Genomic DNA, 15,617 nt, shown 5'->3' on the forward strand with positions numbered 1-15,617 from the left:
CCAAATGGACAATGACCCCAAGCATACTTCCAAAGTTGTGGCAAAATGGCTTAAGGACAACCGTCAAGGTATTGGAGTGGCCATCACAAAGCTCTGACCTCAATCCTATTGAAAATTTGTGTGCAGAACTGAAAAAGCATGTGCGAGCAAGGAGGCCTACAAACCTGACTCAGTTACACCAGCTCTGAGGAGGAATGGGTCAAAATTCACCCAACTTATTATGGGAAGCTTGTGGAAGGCTACCCAAAACGTTTGACCCAAGTTAAACAATTTAAAGGCAATACACTCAATTAGTATTTGGTAGCATGTAAACTTCAGGAATTGTGAAAAACTGAGTTTAAATGTATTTGGCTAAGGTGTATGTAATCTTCCGACTTCAACTATACATACACTGACATTCCTTTATGCTCTTCACATGCAGTGCATTCGGAAAGGATTTTGACCCCTTGATTTTTTCCACATTTTGTTACGTTAGACTTATTCTAAAATGGATTAAAATATATTTTTTCCATTGTCAATCTACACACAATACCCCATAATGACAAAGCAAAAACTGTTTTTTAGAAAATTTAGCAAAGTAAGATTCAACAATGAAAAATACAGACCCTTTACACAGTACTTTGTTGAAGTCTTCTTGGGTATGACGCTACAAGCTTGGCACACCTGTTTTTGGGGAGTTTCTCCCATTCTTCTCTACAGATCCTCTCAAGCTCTGTCAGGTTGGATGGGGAGTGTCGCTGCACAGCTATTTTCAGGTCTCTCGAGATGCTTGATCGGGTTCAAGTCCGGGTTCTGGCTGGGCCACTCAAGGACATTCAGAGACTTGTCCCGAAGCCACTCCTGCTTTATCTTGTCTGTGTGCTTAGGGTCGTTTGCCTGTTGGAAGGTGAACCTTCACCCGAGTCGGAGATCCTGAGTGCTCTGGAGCAGGTTTTCATCAAGGATCTCTCTGTACTTTGCTCCGTTCATCTTTGCCTCGATCATGACTAGTCTCCCAGTCCCTGCCACTGAAAAACATCCTCACAGCATGATGCTGCCACCACCATGCTTCACCATAGGGACGGTCCCAGGTATTCTCCAGACGTGACGATTGGCATTCAGGCCAAAGAGTTCAATCTTGGTTTCATCAGACTAGAGAATCTTGTTTCTCATGGTCTGAGAGTCATTAGGTGCCTTTCGGCAAACTCCAAGCGGGATTTTATATGCCTTTTAATGATGAGTGGCTTCCGTCTGGCCACTATATTAAAGGCCTGAGCGGAGTGTTGCAGAGATGGTTGTCCTTCTGGAAGTTTATCCCATCTCCACAGAGGAACTCTAGAGCTCTGTCAGAGTGATCATGGGTTCTTGGTCACCTACCTGACCACGGCCCTTCTTCCCCGATTGCTCAGTTTGGCCAGGCGGCCAGCTCTAGGAAGAGTCTTGGTGGTTCCAAACTTCTTCCATTTAAGTTTGATGGAGGCCACTGTGTTGTTGGGGACCTTCAATGCTGCAGAAATGTTTTGGTACCCTTCCCCAGATTTGTACCTCGACACAATCCTGTCTCGGCGCTCTACGGACAATTCCTTCGACCTCATGGCTTGGTTTTTGCTCTGACATGCACTGTCAACTGTGGGACCTTATATAGATAGGTGTGTGCCTTTCCAAATCTTGTCCAATCAATTGAATTTACCACAGGTGGACTCCAATAAAGTTGTAGAAACATCTCAAGGATGCTCAATGGAAACATGATGCATCTAAGCTCAATTTCGAGTCTCATAGCAAAATGGTCTGAATACTTATGTAAATAAGTTCTATATGTTCTATTTTTAATACATTGGCAAAAATGTTATAAAAAATCTGTTTTTGCATTGTCATTATGGGGTATTGTGTGTAGATTGAAAAAAATATATATTTTAGAATAAGGCTAACAAAATGTGAGAGTCAAGGTCTGTCATGGTCTGTCATGCACATTTGTGGCCTGCTGGAGGTCATTTTGCAGGGCTCTGGCAGTGCACCTCCTTGCACAAAGGCGGAGGTAGCGGTCCTGCTGCTGGGTTGTTGCCCTCCTACGGCCTCCTCCACGTCTCCTGATGTACTGGCCTGTCTCCTGGTAGCGCCTCCATGCTCTGGACACTACGCTGACAGACACAGCAAACCTTTTTGCCACAGCTCGCATTGATGTGCCATCCTGGATGAACTGCACTACCTGAGCCACTTGTGTGGGTTGTAGACTCCGTCTCATGCTACCACTAGAGTGAGAGCACCGCCAGCATTCAAAAGTGACCAAAACATCAGCCAGGAAGCATAGGAACTGAGAAGTGGTCTGTGGTCACCACCTGCAGAATCACTCCTTTTTTGGGGGTGTCTTGCTAATTGCCTATAATTTCCACCTTTTGTCTATTCCATTTGCACAACAGCATGTGAAATGTATTGTCAATCAGTGTTGCTTCCTAAGTGGACAGTTTGATTTCACAGAAGTGTGATTGACTTGGAGTTACATTGTGTTGTTTAACTGTTCCCTTTATTTTTTTGAGCAGTGTATATCTTGATGCCTAGTCACCTGACCCCTATACATATCTACCTCTATGACTCCAGTATCCCTGCACATTGTAATATGGTATTGGAACTGACCCTGTTTATAGCTTATTACTTTCTTGAACTTCAAACTTGATAACAGGTTTATCTTAAGAGGTGCTGTACTTACTACCGGTGATAACAGTTGAACTGAAACTCAATGTGTACACTTTCAATTGTGTAGTTGTCTGACAAATATGTGGTTGTTTTATCCTCCACAGTATCCCATCTATCACCGAAGACACTGCCCGGGAGGCCTTTAGCCAGTATGCCTCCAGTAAGTGCTGTTACAGTTCAGCACCAGTTAAGGATGGCGTGATAACCAACATGGAGGCATACAATACATATAGGGTAAGATTAATGTTTTTACTCTGCCCTTTCTGAAAATTGAAGAGTGCTTTTGTCTTACTGTTAGGCTTTTCTGTTTTTTTTCTTCTCCTGCGCTTCAACTTCCTGTTATAATCACACTTTTTTTCAGATCTTTACAGAATTGTAATGACCTGAGTGAGGGACATATGAAAACTATTATTCTGTGAATCTTTGATCTTGAGTGTTAATGTTGAATATTGACAGCTGGTTAGTTTGCGGTCGAAACTGTCTACCTGTGGCCCTCTATAATTGCACTCCCTTTATTTTGATAAGAGTGACAGGCCCAGACAAGAGAATGTGAAAAATATACACTAGATGGCACTAAAGTTTCAAATATAATGTATGATTCACCAACAGTGAAGGAAGGAATTACTCAACTCCATTGTAATATAATATTCCTTCTTTTTTTTCGCATTCTCAGTATCGCCTGGAAACCTTTATTGAGTCAAGAACCACTGAATGGAGTCAGCAGCCATACAATGGTAACTAATATTGGTGATTCAAATGACCCTATTTATTTTTTGTGTTATTTAAATGTCCAGTTCCACTGTTGTATCTGCATTTATTTATATCTTATTTTTGTATTATTTTCTTTGGTTTAGGTCAGCCAGTGGATGCCTATACCCAATCACCCCCTGGGCCCTGGGATATCCCTGCCAAAGCCCCCACCTTTTTTCAGGATGACAAACAGGTCATCAAAGTTCCCAACACCTCATCTGTCAAGGTATGTATTTCTCTGTTGATTAAAGCATGACAGAAAATATACTGAAAAAAACATATATACAGTACCAGTCAAAAGTTTGGACACACCTACTCATTCAAGGGTTTTTCTTTATTATTGACTATTTTCTACATTGTAGAAATAACACATATGGAATCATGTAGTAACCAAAAAATTATTAAACAAATCAAAATGTATTTAATAGTTTAGATTCTTCAAAGTAGCCACCCTTTGCCTTGATGACACCTTTGCACAATCTTGGCATTCTCTCAACCAACTTTTCTAACAGTCTTGAAGGAGTTCCCACATATGCTAAACACTTGTTGGCTGCTTTTCCTTCAGTCTGCAGTTCAACTCATCCCAAACCATCTCAATTGGGTTGAGGTCGGGTGATTGTGGAGGCCAGGTCATCTGATACGGCACTAAATCACTTTTCTTCTTGGTCAAATAGCCCTTACACAGCCTGGAGGTGTGTTTTCCTGTTGAAAAGAAAATGACAGTCCCACGAAGCACGAACCAGATGGGATGGCGTATTGCTGCAAAATGCTGCGGTAGCCATGGTGGTTAAGTGTGCCTTGAATTCTAAATAAATCACAGTGTCACCAGTAAAGCACCACCACACCATCACATCTCCTTCTCCATGCTCCACGGTGGGAACTACACATGCGGAGATCATCTGTTCACCTACTCTGCGTCTCACAAAGACATGGCGGTTGGAACCAGAAATCTCAAATTGGGACTCATCAGACCAAAGGACAGATTTCCACCAGTCTAATGTCCATTGCTCGTGTTTCTTGGCCCAAGCAAGTCTCTTCTTATTTGTATCCTTTAGTAGTGGTTTCTTTGCAGCAATTCGACCATGAAGGCCTGATTTCACGCAGTCTCCTCTGAAAAGTTGATGTTGAGATGTGTCTGTTACTTGAACTATGTGAAACATTTATTTGGGCTGCAATCTGAGGTGCAGTTAACTCTAATGAACTTATCCTCTGCAGCAGAGGTAACTCTGGGTCTTCCTTTCCTGTGGTGTCGTCATGACAGCCAGTTTCATCATAGTGCTTGAAGGTTTTTGTGACTGCACTTGAAGAAACTTTCAACGTTCTTGAAATGTACAGATTGACTGACCTTCATGTCTTAAAGTAATGATAGACTGTCGTTTCTTTTTGCTTATTTGAGCTGTTCTTGCCATAATATGGACTTGGTATTTTACCAAATAGGTCTATTTTCTGTATACCACCCCTACCTTGTCACAACACAACTGATTGGCTCCAATGCATTAAGAAGTAAAGAAATTCCACAAATTAACTTTTAACAAGGCACACCTGTTAATTGAAATGCATTCCAGGTGACTACCTCATGAAGCTGGTTGAGAGAATGCCACGAGTGTGCAAATCTGTCAAGGCAAAGCGTGGCTACTTTGAAGAATCTCAAATATAAAATATATTTTGATTTGTTTAGCACTTTTTTGGGCGATTACTACATGATTCCATATGTGTTATTTCATAGTTTTGATGTCTTCACAATTATTATACATTGTAAAAAATAACGAAATACCCTTGAATGAGTAGGTGTGTCCAAACTTTTGACTGGTCCTGCATATACAGTTGAAGTAGGAAGTTTACATACACATTAGCCAAATACATTTAAACTCAGTTTTTCACAATTCCTGACATTTAAACCTGGTAAATATTCCCTGTCTTAGGTCAGTAAGAATCACCACTTTATTTTAAGAATGTGAAATGTCAGAATAATAGCAGAGAGTGATTTATTTCAGCTTTTTCTTCTTTCATCACATTCCCAGTGGGTCAGAAGTTTACATGCACTCAATTAGTATTTGGTAGCATTTCCTTTAAATTGTTTAACTTCGGTAAAACATTTTGAGTAGCCTTCCACAAGCTTCCCACAATAATTTGGGTGAATTTTGGCCCATTCCTCCTGACAGAGCTGGTCAGGTTTGTAGGCCTCCTTGCTCGCACACGCTTTTTCAGTTCTGCCCACAAATGTTCTATAGGATTGAGGTCAGAGCTTTGTGATGGCCACTCCAATACCTTGACTTTGTTGTCCTTAAGCCATTTTGCCACAACTTTGGAAGTATGCTTGGGGTCATTGTCCATTTGGAAGACCCATTTGTGACCAAGCTTTAACTTCCTGACTGATGTCTTGAGATGTTGCTTCAATATATCGACATAAATTTCCATCCTTATGATGCCATCTATTTTGTGAAGTACACCAGTCGCTCCTGCAGCAAAACACCCCGACAACATGATGCTGCCACCCCCGTGCTTCACGGTTAGGATGGTGTTCTTTGGCTTGCAAGCCTCCCCCTTTTTCCTCCAAACATAACGATGTTCATTATGGCCAAACAGTTCTATTTTTGTTTCATCAGACCAGAGGACATTTCTCCAAAAAGTACGATCTTTGTCCCCATGTGCAGTTGCAAACCGTCGTCTGGCTTTTTTATGGCGGTTTTGGAGCAGTGGCTTCTTCCTTGCTGAGCGGCCTTTCAGGTTATGGAGATATAGAACTCATTTCACTGTGGATATAGATACTTTTGTACCTGTTTCCTCTAGCATCTTCACAAGGTCCTTTGCGGTTGTTCTGGGATTGAGTTGCACATTTTGCACCGAAGTACGTTAATCTCTAGGACACAGAATGTGTCTCCTTCCTGAGCGGTATGACAGCTGCGTGGTGTTTATACTTGCGTGCTGTTGTTTGTACAGAAGAACGTGGTACCTTCAGGCGTTTGGAAATTGCTCCCAAGGATGAACCAGACTTGTGGAGATCTACAAATTTTTTTCTGATGTCTTGGCTGATTTCTTTTGATTTTCCCATGATGTCAAGCAAAGAGGCACTGAGTTTGAAGGTAGGCCTTAAAATACATCCACAGGTACACCTCCAATTGACTCAAATGAGGTCAGTTAGCCTATCAGAAGCTTCTAAAGCCATGACATAATTTTCTGGAATTTTCCAAGCTGTTTAAAGGCACAGTCTACTTAGTGTATGTAAACTTCTGACCCACTGGAATTGTGATAAAGTTAATTATAAGTGAAATAATCTGTCTGTAAACAATTGTTGGCAAAATGACTTGTGTCATGCACAAAGTAGATGTCCTAACCGACTTGCCAAAACTATAGTTTGTTTAGAAGAAATGTGTGGAGTGGTTGAAAAACGGGTTTTAACGACTCCAACCTAAGTGTATGTAAACTTCCGACTTCAACTGTATGATGTTACCTGATGCCTGTCGTCCGCATTGGAAATACACAGTATTTTCCTAACACATCGTACCATTTTAATTTCTTTTGTATAACCTGTTCTAAATACACTGCTCAAAAAAATAAAGGGAACACTTAAACAACACAATGTAACTCCAAGTCAATCACACTTCTGTGAAATCAAACTGTCCACTTAGGAAGCAACACTGATTGACAATACATTTCACATGCTGTTGTGCAAATGGAATGGACAACAGGTGGAAATTATAGGCAATTAGCAAGACCCAATAAAGGAGTGGTTCTGCAGGTGGTGACCACAGACCACTTCTCAGTTCCTATGCTTCCTGGCTGATATTTTGGTCACTTTTGAATGCTGGCGGTGCTTTCACTCTAGTGGTAGCATGAGACGGAGTCTACAACCCACACAAGTGGCTCAGGTAGTGCAGCTCATCCAGGATGGCACATCAATGCGAGCTGTGGCAAGAAGGTTTGCTGTGTCTGTCAGCGTAGTGTCCAGAGCATGGAGGCGCTACCAGGAGACAGGCCAGTACATCAGGAGACGTGGAGGAGGCCGTAGGAGGGCAACAACCCAGCAGCAGGACCGCTACCTCCGCCTTTGTGCAAGGAGGAGCAGGAGGAGCACTGCCAGAGCCCTGCAAAATGACCTCCAGCAGGCCACACATGTGCATGTGTCTGCTCAAACGAAGAAACAGACTCCATGAGGGTGGTATGAGGGCCCGACGTCCACAGGTGGGGGTTGTGCTTACAGCCCAACACCGTGCAGGACGTTTGGCATTTGCCAGAGAACACCAAGATTGGCAAATTTGCCACTGGCGCCCTGTGCTCTTCACAGATGAAAGCAGGTTCACACTGAGCACATGTGACAGAGTCTGGAGATGCCGTGGAGAACGTTCTGCTGCCTGCAACATCCTCCAGCATGACCGGTTTGGCGGTGGGTCAGTCATGGTGTGGGGTGGAATTTCTTTGGGGGGCCGCACAGCCCTCCATGTGCTTGCCAGAGGTAGCCTGACTGCCATTAGGTACCGAGATGAGATCCTCAGACCCCTTGTGAGACCATATGCTGGTGCGGTTGGCCCTGGGTTCCTCCTAATGCAAGACAATGCTAGACCTCATGTGGCTGGAGTGTGTCAGCAGTTCCTGCAAGAGGAAGGCATTGATGCTATGGACTGGCCCGCCCGTTCCCCAGACCTGAATCCAATTGAGCACATCTGGGACATCATGTCTCGCTCCATCCACCAACGCCACGTTGCACCACAGACTGTCCAGGAGTTGGCGGATGCTTTAGTCCAGGTGTGGGAGGAGATCCCTCAGGAGACCATCCGCCACCTCATCAGGAGCATGCCCAGACGTTGTAGGGAGGTCATACAGGCACGTGGAGGCCACACGCACTACTGAGCCTCATTTTGACTTGTTTTAAGGACATTACATCAAAGTTGGATCAGCCTGTAGTGTGGTTTTCCACTTTAATTTTGAGTGTGACTCCAAATCCAGACCTCCATGGGTTGATAAATTTGATTTCCATTGATAGTTTTTGTGTGATTTTGTTGTCAGCACATTCAACTATGTAAAGAAAAAAGTATTTAATAAGAATATTTCATTCATTCAGATCTAGGATGTGTTATTTTAGTGTTCCCTTTATTTTTTTGAGCAGTGTACAATATGTATGTCTGAAATGATTAAATATGCCTTTTTATAAACTGTGATTTCATCAATAGAACTGTCATACCTGTTTGGGGATGGGAAGAACTCCCTGCAAAGAATGTGCCGGAGTTGGTAATGTAAGTGTCAATATTAAGTTAAATAAAAAGTATGAGCTGGCGCACACCTCACCGATAAATCTACTATAATTGAGAATTTCAATAAGCATTTTTCTACGTCTGGCCATGATTTCCACCTGGCTACCCCTACCCCGGTCAACAGCCCTGCACTCCCCACAGCAACTCGCCCAAGCCTCCCCGATTTCTCCTTCATCCAGATAGCTGATGTTCTGAAAGAGCTGCAAAATCTGGACCCCTACAAATCAGCCGGGCTAGACAATCTGGACCCACTCTTTCTAAAATTATCTGCCGAAATTGTTGCAACCCCTATCACTAGCCTGTTCAACCTCTCTTTCGTATCATCTGAGATTCCCAAAGATTGGAAAGCTGCCGCGGTCATCCCCCTCTTCAAAGGGGGAGACACTCTAGAACCAAACTGCTACAGACCTATATCTATCCTTCCCTGCTTTTCTAAGGTCAAGTTAACAAACAAATTACCGACTATTTCGAATCCCACCGTACCTTCTCCGCTATGCAATCTGGTTTCAGAGCTGGTCATGGGTGCACCTCAGCCACGATCAAGGTCCTAAATGATATCATAACGCCATCGATAAAATACATTACTGTGCAGCCGTATTCATCGACCTGGCCAATGCTTTCGACTCTGTCAATCACCACATTCTTATTGGCAGACTCAACAGCCTTGGTTTCTTAAATGATTGCCTCGCCTGGTTTACCAACTACTTCTCTGATAGAGTTCAGTGTGTCAAATCGGAGGGCCTGTTGTCCGGACCTCTGGTAGTCTCTATGGGGGTGCCACAGGGTTCAATTCTCGGGCCCACTCTCTTCTCTGTATACATCAATGATGTCGCTCTTGCTGCTGGTGAGTCTCTGATCCACCTCTACGCAGACGACACCATTCTGTATACTTCTGGCCCTTCGTTGGACACTGTGTTAACTAACCTCCTGACGAGCTTCTATGCCATACAACTCTCCTTCCGTGGCCTCCAACTGCTCTTAAATGCAAGTAAAGCTAAATGCATGCTCTTCAACCGATCACTGCCCGCACCTGCCCGCTCGTCTAGCATCACTACTCTGGACGGGTCTGACTTAGAATATGTGGATAACTACAAATACCTAGGTGTCTGGTTAGACTGTAAGCTCTCCTTCCAGACTCACATCAACCATCTCCAATCCAAAATTAAATCTAGAATGGCTTCCTATTTCGCAACAAAGCATCCTTCACTCATGCTGCCAAACATACCCTCGTAAAACTGACAATCCTACCGATCCTCGACTTTGGCGATGTCATTTACAAAATAGCCTCCAACACTCTACTCAACAAATTGGATGCAGTCTATCACAGTGCCATCCGTTTTGTCACCAAAGCCCCATATACTACCCACCACTGCGACCTGTACGCTCTCATTGGCTGGCACTCGCTTCACTCTCGTCGCCACACCCACTGGCTCCAGGTCATCTACAAGTCTCTGCTAGGTAAAGCCCCGCCTTATCTCAGCTCACTGATCACCATAGCAGCACCCACTCGTAGCACACGCTCCAGCAGGTATATCTCACTGGTCACCCCCAAAGCCAATTCTTCGTTTTGCCGCCTCTCCTTCCAGTTCTCTGCTGCCAATGACTGGAACGAACTGCAAAAATCACTGAAGCTGGAGACTCATATCTCCCTCACTAGCTTTAAGCACCAGCTGTCAGTGCAGCTCACAGATCACTGCACCTGTACATAGCCGATCTGTAAACAGCCCATCCAACTACCTCATCCCCATACTGTATTTATTTATCTTGCTCCTTTGCACCCCAGTATCTCTACTTGCACATTCATCTTCTGCACATCTACCATTCCAGTGTTTAACTGCTATATTGTAATTACTTCGCCACCATGGCCTATTTATTGCCTTAACCTTACCCCATTTGCACTCACTGTATATAGACTTTTTCTTTTCTTTTTTTCTACTGTATTATTGACTGTATGTTTCTTTATTCCATGTGTAACTCTGTGTTGTTGTATATGTCGAACTGCTATGCTTTATCTTGGCCAGGTCGCAGTTGCAAATGAGGACTTGTTCTCAACTAGCCTACCTGGTTAAATAAAGGTGAAATAAAACATTTAATTTAAAAAAAAGTTGGTGGAGGTGCTTACTAACGGCGAGTAAACTATAGGCTATAATAAAATAAAGGGAGTCGCACACTCTATATACAACCTCCCAGTAATTTATTTGGTAAACCACCAACGATTCGGTATCTCTGTGCATTCTTCAGGATGATGTCATGAATGCTTGAACCAGGTTATGTAGACAAACATTGCAATTAGTGCAACCAATGACAATAGTGAGGGATGTCATACACTAGATGACCAAAAGTATATGGATAGTGGACACCTGATCGTCGAACATCTCATTCCAAAATCGTGGGCATTAATATGGAGTTGGTCCCGCCTTTTGCTGCTCTAACATCCTCAACTCTTCTGGGAAGGCTTTCCAGTAGATGTTGGGACTTTCTTCCATTCAGCCACAAGAGCATTAGTGAAATCGGGAACTTATGTTGGGTTGATTATGCCTTGCTCGCAGTCGGCGTTCCAATTCGATGGGGTTGAGGTCAGGGCTCTGTGTAGGCCAGTCAAGTTCTACCACACCGATCTTGACAATCTATTTCTGTGTGGACTTCGCTTTGTGCACGGGGGCATTGTCATGCTGAAACCCGAAAGGGCCTTACTGAAACTGTTGCCACAAAGCCATATAGTGTAACTGTTAAAATAATAGTTCAACATATTTCGATATTGTAAATAGTATTATCATCAGCATACATTATTTTAATTTTATATACATATTTCATTGTTTTCATTTTATCTTTGTTACATGTAATCTTTTGGTTCAACTGTAATGCACAATCAGTATTATCAACAAAGGGAACATTTTGGGTTTCACTCTGATAAACTGTAGAAAGAATATGTTAATTTAGCAGAATTGTTCATTAAAAAGGGGACTTATTCATAAAAATGGGGCTGAGGTCAATGTTCAGACCACTAGGGGTCAGTGTTTTTAGAGAGGAGATCCAGTAGGCCTCACTCTGTAGTAGCAGGGTCTCAATGTTATCTCCTTTCCTTGGTAGAGTAACATGCTCAATACCTGTGTATTTGAGGGCGGAGATAGGATGGTTAGCTTCAAAAAAGTGATCTGCTACTGGATAGTCAGTGTTCTTACACCTGATTGAGCTGTGGTGTTCAGCTATGCATTGTTTTAATTGTCTTTTAGTTTGTCTTACGTAGGCTTTCCCTCATGGACAGGTGATTACTCCCTTTGTCTTGCATGAGAACACCCCTAACAAAGATTTTTCGGCCTGTGTGGGGGTGTCTAAAAATATATATTTTTGGAGTGCTGTTGAACGGCGTATGAGCCACATTTGTAGGTCCCAAGAGTGTCTAAGTGGGCTCGGAGCAGGTCAGATCTCACTAGGCTGTCCCCAATATTGCGGCCATGCTTGTACCCGTGGGGGTTCCTTGAATAGGTGTGCAATTTTTTTGTCTGATTGCAGAATATGCCAATGCTTTTTCAGGTTTTCTTTTATCTAAACACTTGGTGATACTTAGACCAAAAGACTGTTGCGTTTGTTTTTCTTCTTTGGTTTAGTTTTTAGAAATTCCTCTCTTGGTTTTTGGGATATTGTCATCATTGCATCATCAAGAGTTTTGTCCTTGTACCCTCTCATTTCAAATTTGTCTGTCATTTTCTTATTATTGTTGTCAAAATTTTACTGTTGAGGGGCCTCCCGAGTGGCGCAGTGGTCTATGGCACTGCATCGCAGAGCTAGCTGTGCCACTAGAGATTCTGGGTTCGAGTCCAGGCTCTGTCATAGCCAGCCGTGACTGGGAGACCCATGGGGCGGTGCACAATTGGGCCAGCACAATAAGCATCATCATTATTTTTATAGTCCTTCTATGGAAGAGATATATAGATGATATCTTTTGTGCTCTGGGAAGGATTCATTCTAAATTAATTCCAAACGCGGGTAAATGAGATCACTGAATATCTCAATTGCGCCCTGCAGATTGATAAGAGAAAAATAAACTATCTGGATCATCAAAGATGATGCATTACATCATGTACGGGAGTTGCAGCGATGAGACAAGACTAACAAAAAATGAGGATACCCACAGACCGCAACACCCTGCTACGCGCAGACAGTATGCATCCCCTTCCCATGAAGAATGGTTTACCATATAGCCAGTTGTGCAGGATTAAAACACATCTTTGGCCAACAGTCAGATTTTATTTTTACATTTTTTTCCTCCTATTTCGTGGTATCCTCATTTTTAGTTACAGTCTTGTCTCATCCCTGCAACTCCCGTACAATGCCCGCTTAACCCAGAAGCCAGCCGCACCAATGTGTCGGGGGAAACACCGTACACCTGGCAACTGTGTCGGCATGCACTGCGCCCGGCCCGCCACAGGAGTCGCTAGTGCGCGATGGGCCAAGTACATCCCTGCCGGCCAAACCCTCCCCTAACCCGGACGACGCTGGGTCAATTGTGCGCCGCCCCATGGGTCTCCCGGTTGCGGCCGGCTGCAACAGAGCCTGGACTCGAACCAGGATCTCTAGTGGACTCTTTATTTATTTTTTATAGCTGACAATATTAAGTTACTAAAATTCACAGTTGCATTGCAGCCTTGGTAACAATGTAAAAAAAAAAAGATAATTCTATATTTTGACTACCGAATTAACTGCACCTTCACATTAACTAAACTACTAGTTACTTTCAGTTGTTTGAATGAATGTGATTCTCTTTGTTTATTCTAACTGTCACAAACAATAGCCTAAAGAATTAATCTGTGGTGTTGTCACTTGGTGCTCTATAAAGTGTGTCAGCTGTGTTATTTCCTTGTTTTATCACCGCTTCCAGAAAATCTGCTGGGTGTGCAATGGAGCTGGTAACCGTAGTAGTGGTGATCGATGCCATCATTGCCAAGGGAGGGGAAGGGTCAAGTAAGTATGTTATGCACTCTATTTATCAGCTTTTAAACACAGGTAATTAAAAATATATATATTTGGGGAAATACATTTCTGGAGGAAAGGAAACTCCACAGAGAATCATAATTGCTTACTTAGCAAATGTGTGTAGCGTACAGTGTTTGTATTTCAGTCATTTCCCTATGGCCTCTCAGGGACTTGGGTGGTGTGGTTGACATGTTATTTATCTCATCAGTTGCAGCCATTGTCATGGTCAAGGGTCAAGGGAGTGTGAGACCTGTAAAGGCAAACGACAGCTTTTGGTCTTCATCAACCTCAAGGTTATATGGTGAGTGAGTGCTGGTGTTAGCTCAGCATTTTTCAACTGAATAACAGTATGTGTCATACATTAGATGCACTAGATCCAGTAGATCTCTGCTTCCTTTGTATGATTAACTAGAAGATTTGTTTATTGCTTATCTTCAACTTTGACTTAATTTCCTCTATTTCTGTATCCCCATTTACTAGGACTAATAATCTTGACGACTACATTGTGGAACAGTCGAGTGGTTTGCATGTGGTCAACCTGAGCAAGGTGTCCGGGCAGGAAATGTTTAGGGACGCTCAGTACATGGTAAAAAAAAAAGTCATATTTTTATGGGAATATGACATCAGTCTGCATGAAATGAAGATATTTGGTGATGTACGTGAGACAATGGGTTTTTCCTATCAGTTTTTACCCTCTGTCGTGTAGGTTTACCCAGTGATGGGGTTCCCAGACCCTAATGTGGTGCGTGCTGCAGAGCGTTTAGTGAGGGAGCACCAAGCCAGGTTCTCTCAGACCTCACGCATTCTACAACAGGTACATAATTTCCCCTACCTCATGATTCAAATAACAACAACTCCTTCTTTACATGAAGTATCTTATTATGCTGGAAGATTGTTTGTGCATTTGCTTGTTCTAAGTTGAAAAGGTTTGTCATGGTATTTGGCTTATTTTAATAACAGAATCCTCTCTCACACTCTCTCCCTCTGCAGCGCCAGACCATTGAGTTGATTCCTATCACCAAGGTGACCTACAAATGGAAGGGAGACTCACACATTTACTTTGTCTATGGGAATGAGTTCAAAGTCAGCGCTGATAACTACCCAGCTACCTGTTGCTGCACAGTAATGTAACCCAGATTTGCTTCAGAGGAAGACATTGCTTTGATTATATTGAATATGGCTCTGTGTTCTAAAGAATGTGATTATAAATGAGTTTATGGTTGGCAGACTGTCAATCAGGCAATTTGCTATATCATTAAACAAATGCATGAATATTTGTATTTTCTACTTGCAAACAAACACACTTTTTGTGAACTAGACATGGATGTAATACAATTTCCACTGGAGTCATTGGGGACCACACAGGCCCTAGGATGAACCTACTCGGCACACACACTGGTTGAATCAATGTTGTTTCCACATATTTTCAATGAAATTGAACCAACGTGGAATAAACATTGAATTGACGTCTGTGCCCAGTGGGAAAAAGTGAAGATGGAAGGCTGGCTGTAATGTATAATGTACTGAAACCTATGCACCTAACCTATGCGATAGTTCTGTCATTTGTGAACATGTCTGCTAATTTGTACTCTTTTTTTATGCTTGTATACAACAACTATCTGTGTGATTGATGTTCAATGGATGGCTGAATATCATTTCCATTGTATGTTATACTATTTTCTTATAGATATATCACCTTACAAAACAGAAATATGAACATTGATACAATTTAATGAAATAACCACATTTGGGGAATAACCGGACATATCTTGAGGGTGTTTTCTAATCCATTAATATTTGTTGAATAAATAAAGGATTTCATACTGTGTTTTGTGATTATCAAATCTTGGTTTATCTCGACCCTGTTTGCGTCATAAAAAATCGACAGTCGGCGCTAAACTTTGACGTGTAAACGGTCGTCACTGGTTAGCACAGCCACAAAGGCATAAACCCCGCCTCTTTCTCCCCCTTTTT

At 42.6% G+C, this 15,617-nt stretch overlaps 1 protein-coding gene across 4 annotated transcripts in view; it reads left to right on the top strand.

Annotated features, from left to right (window-relative positions):
• Nucleotides 1-15,471, top strand: part of ssuh2rs1 (ssu-2 homolog, related sequence 1) — a 28,918-nt gene extending 13,447 nt beyond the window's left edge. For all 4 annotated transcript variants that reach the window (XM_071348835.1, XM_071348837.1, XM_071348836.1 and 1 more), the window contains exons 5-13: nucleotides 2,775-2,904; nucleotides 3,344-3,404; nucleotides 3,525-3,646; nucleotides 8,589-8,651; nucleotides 13,549-13,631; nucleotides 13,852-13,944; nucleotides 14,124-14,229; nucleotides 14,350-14,457; nucleotides 14,634-15,471. In XM_071348835.1, the coding sequence (XP_071204936.1) occupies nucleotides 2,775-2,904; nucleotides 3,344-3,404; nucleotides 3,525-3,646; nucleotides 8,589-8,651; nucleotides 13,549-13,631; nucleotides 13,852-13,944; nucleotides 14,124-14,229; nucleotides 14,350-14,457; nucleotides 14,634-14,774 (907 nt within the window). In that variant the 3' untranslated portion in view covers nucleotides 14,775-15,471. The remainder of the gene's footprint in view (nucleotides 1-2,774; nucleotides 2,905-3,343; nucleotides 3,405-3,524; nucleotides 3,647-8,588; nucleotides 8,652-13,548; nucleotides 13,632-13,851; nucleotides 13,945-14,123; nucleotides 14,230-14,349; nucleotides 14,458-14,633) is intronic.
• Nucleotides 15,472-15,617: the final 146 nt, after the last annotated feature.

Source organism: Salvelinus alpinus, chromosome 17, assembly GCF_045679555.1.
Source record: "Salvelinus alpinus chromosome 17, SLU_Salpinus.1, whole genome shotgun sequence".
Taxonomy (NCBI): Eukaryota; Metazoa; Chordata; class Actinopteri; order Salmoniformes; family Salmonidae; genus Salvelinus; species Salvelinus alpinus.